This window comes from Grammomys surdaster, unplaced genomic scaffold, assembly GCF_004785775.1.
Source record: "Grammomys surdaster isolate TR1022 unplaced genomic scaffold, NIH_TR_1.0 810, whole genome shotgun sequence".
Classification (NCBI taxonomy): domain Eukaryota; kingdom Metazoa; phylum Chordata; class Mammalia; order Rodentia; family Muridae; genus Grammomys; species Grammomys surdaster.
Window position 1 is genome coordinate 473,572 of NW_021605229.1, and position 2,389 is coordinate 475,960.

The window sequence follows — 2,389 nt, forward strand, 5'->3', positions numbered from 1 at the left end:
AACCCCCCCCCACCTTCCCATGGACTCCTCCTACCTTTCTATGGACTCCTCCCACCTTCCCATGAACCCCTCCTACCTTCCCATGGACCCCTCCCACCTCCCCATGGACTCCTCCTACCTTCTCACGGACTCCTCCTACCTTCTCACGGACTCCTCCCACCTTCCCATGGACCCCTCCCACCTTCTCACGGACTCCTCCTACCTTCTCACGTACTCCTCCCATCTTAGCTTTGAGGCTGGAAGCTCTGAAGGCCTCACAGTTACCATTTCTAATCCCTAACCGTCTTCTCCCTGGAAGTTGGAAGCAGAAGCTGGCTTTATCATTACTGCGGTGTCCTTGTGTAAGAAGGCTGGTATCTGGTGGCTCAAGATTTGAGGTGGCCCTGAGCCTGGGGCCAGCACTCAGCCATATCTTGTCTCCTCACCCCACCCAGTTTCCTCCACTGTCCCCTCCTCCGATGGCTTGTCTTTCACCCACAGAGCAGTCTCTACAGTGCGCACGGCCTGGGGGTGGCGACTCTCAGCACAGTCTATGCCTCTGTGCTGCTGTCCTCCATGTTCCTCCCGCCTGTCCTCATCAAGAAATGTGGCTGCAAGTGGACCATCGTGGGCTCCATGTGCTGCTACGTGGTCTTCTCCCTGGGCAACTTCCATGCCGACTGGTACAGCCCCTCTAGCCAGTCCTTCCTAGTGTGTGTGCCTTCCCTCGGTCCCAGCTGCCTTCCTCTCTTGTCCCTGACCCTGGTGGTAACCCTTTCCTTGGGATCTCTCCTGGGCCTCGCCTTCACACACAAAGGTGTCATCGTGGCCCCAATGATGATAGAGAATCTGATGCAGATGATTCTCAGGGAGACTCGGCCAGCAAGGGACCAACGATTCATCTCTTGTACCCTCAGATTTTGAGAGTAGGGCAGAGGGGATCGCTGGCCTGTGTGGGCACACAGTGATCCCTTTTTCCATCTTTGCTGGGTTTTCTGCAGGTATACCCTGATCCCTACCTCCATCTTGCTGGGCCTGGGTGCAGCCCCCCTGTGGTCGGCGCAGGGTACCTACCTCACCATCATGGGAAATCTGCAAGCAGGCAAAGTGGGAAAGCCTGGCAAGGATGTGGTGAACCAGTACTTCGGCATCTTTTTTCTTGTATTCCAATCTTCCGGAGTGTGGGGCAACCTGATTTCCTCGCTGGTGTTCGGCAAGATGTCCGGGCAAGGTAAAGGGTGAGGGCTGAGTGGCCTTAGGAATAGCCAGGTCTCCATGGGAGCCACATGCTGTCCCAGTTCCATCTCAATGCCCGTCCTTACTGTGGAGGCAGGTGGCCCTGCACCTCTGGGGACAGACAGGAGGCTGAGTAGTTGTCTTTTCCACAGGTACCCTGTGGAAGTTGGGAAACTCTTTGGAAAAGGGAACCTCAGAGTCACCAAAGACACCTCCAAACTGTGTTCTCAGCACAAAGGAGATTTATTTGCCCCAGAGGGAGAGGGACAGAGGGCAGGGATAAGGGACAAAGACAGGAGGTAGAAGGAGAGGGAGACGGGGAAGAGAGCAAGTGAAAGTGAGGAAAGGGACAAGAGAGAGGGGAAGGGGTGTTTGTCCCAGAGTGGGGGATGAGGCAAAGGACTGTCTCGGGATAGAGAGGAGACAGATGCGGCCCATAGGCAAATGGCGGTTTATAAGGGTAAAATGGGAAATCCCATGTTAGGATGAGGTGTTTAATTTTAATTGGGCTTGTTAACTAGGTGAGCCAAAGGAGGCTTTTGGTTGCTGGACTTCAATACTTTGATAACTGGACCTGGGCAATCACCCTCAGGAGGAAGTGATCAAAGAAGGAAATAAACCTTGGGGGCTAGCTTTAGGAATGTAGTCTAATGGTTTGCAGCAAGGTAAAGGGAACTGGGGAGAAGGGCAAGGCCTGACAGAGATGTGTTTGAGACCTGGAGAGAGTCCCTTCAGGTGTCATGGGGAAACTGACCACTCCCAAACTCCCACTTGGGTAATGTGGATCCACAGAGTTGCTAAGAAGAATTTATCTGGCTCATTTCCCTATAAAACCGAGCCACATGGCAGTGTTATAACCCTCTGCCCAATTCCTTATCCCATGACTGTGAAGGAAAGGCCATGGACTTCAGACTTAGCTTAGATACAACTAGGCCACTGTGTTCCTCGGTAATGAGATAATCCCCCACTGGCGTGCGAGAGACCACCCTAACCTAGACAATAGTCTCTCACCCCAGGGATGTGCCCAGAGGCTTGTCTCCTACATGGTTTGAGAACTTGACAAGCTGACAGCACTATCATAGTAGTTCCAACTTGTGTGTGTGTAAGGGGGGGAGGAGAGAGAGGGGGAGGGAGAGAGAGAGAGAGAGAGAGAGAGAGAGAGAGAGAGAGAGAG

At 53.4% G+C, this 2,389-nt stretch overlaps 1 protein-coding gene across 2 annotated transcripts in view; it reads left to right on the forward strand.

Annotated features, from left to right (window-relative positions):
* Unc93a (unc-93 homolog A) overlaps positions 1 to 2,389 on the forward strand; it is a 23,411-nt gene that overhangs the window by 8,982 nt on the left and 12,040 nt on the right. For both annotated transcript variants that reach the window (XM_028782647.1, XM_028782648.1), the window contains 2 exons: positions 481 to 662; positions 981 to 1,210. In XM_028782647.1, the coding sequence (XP_028638480.1) occupies positions 481 to 662; positions 981 to 1,210 (412 nt within the window). The remainder of the gene's footprint in view (positions 1 to 480; positions 663 to 980; positions 1,211 to 2,389) is intronic.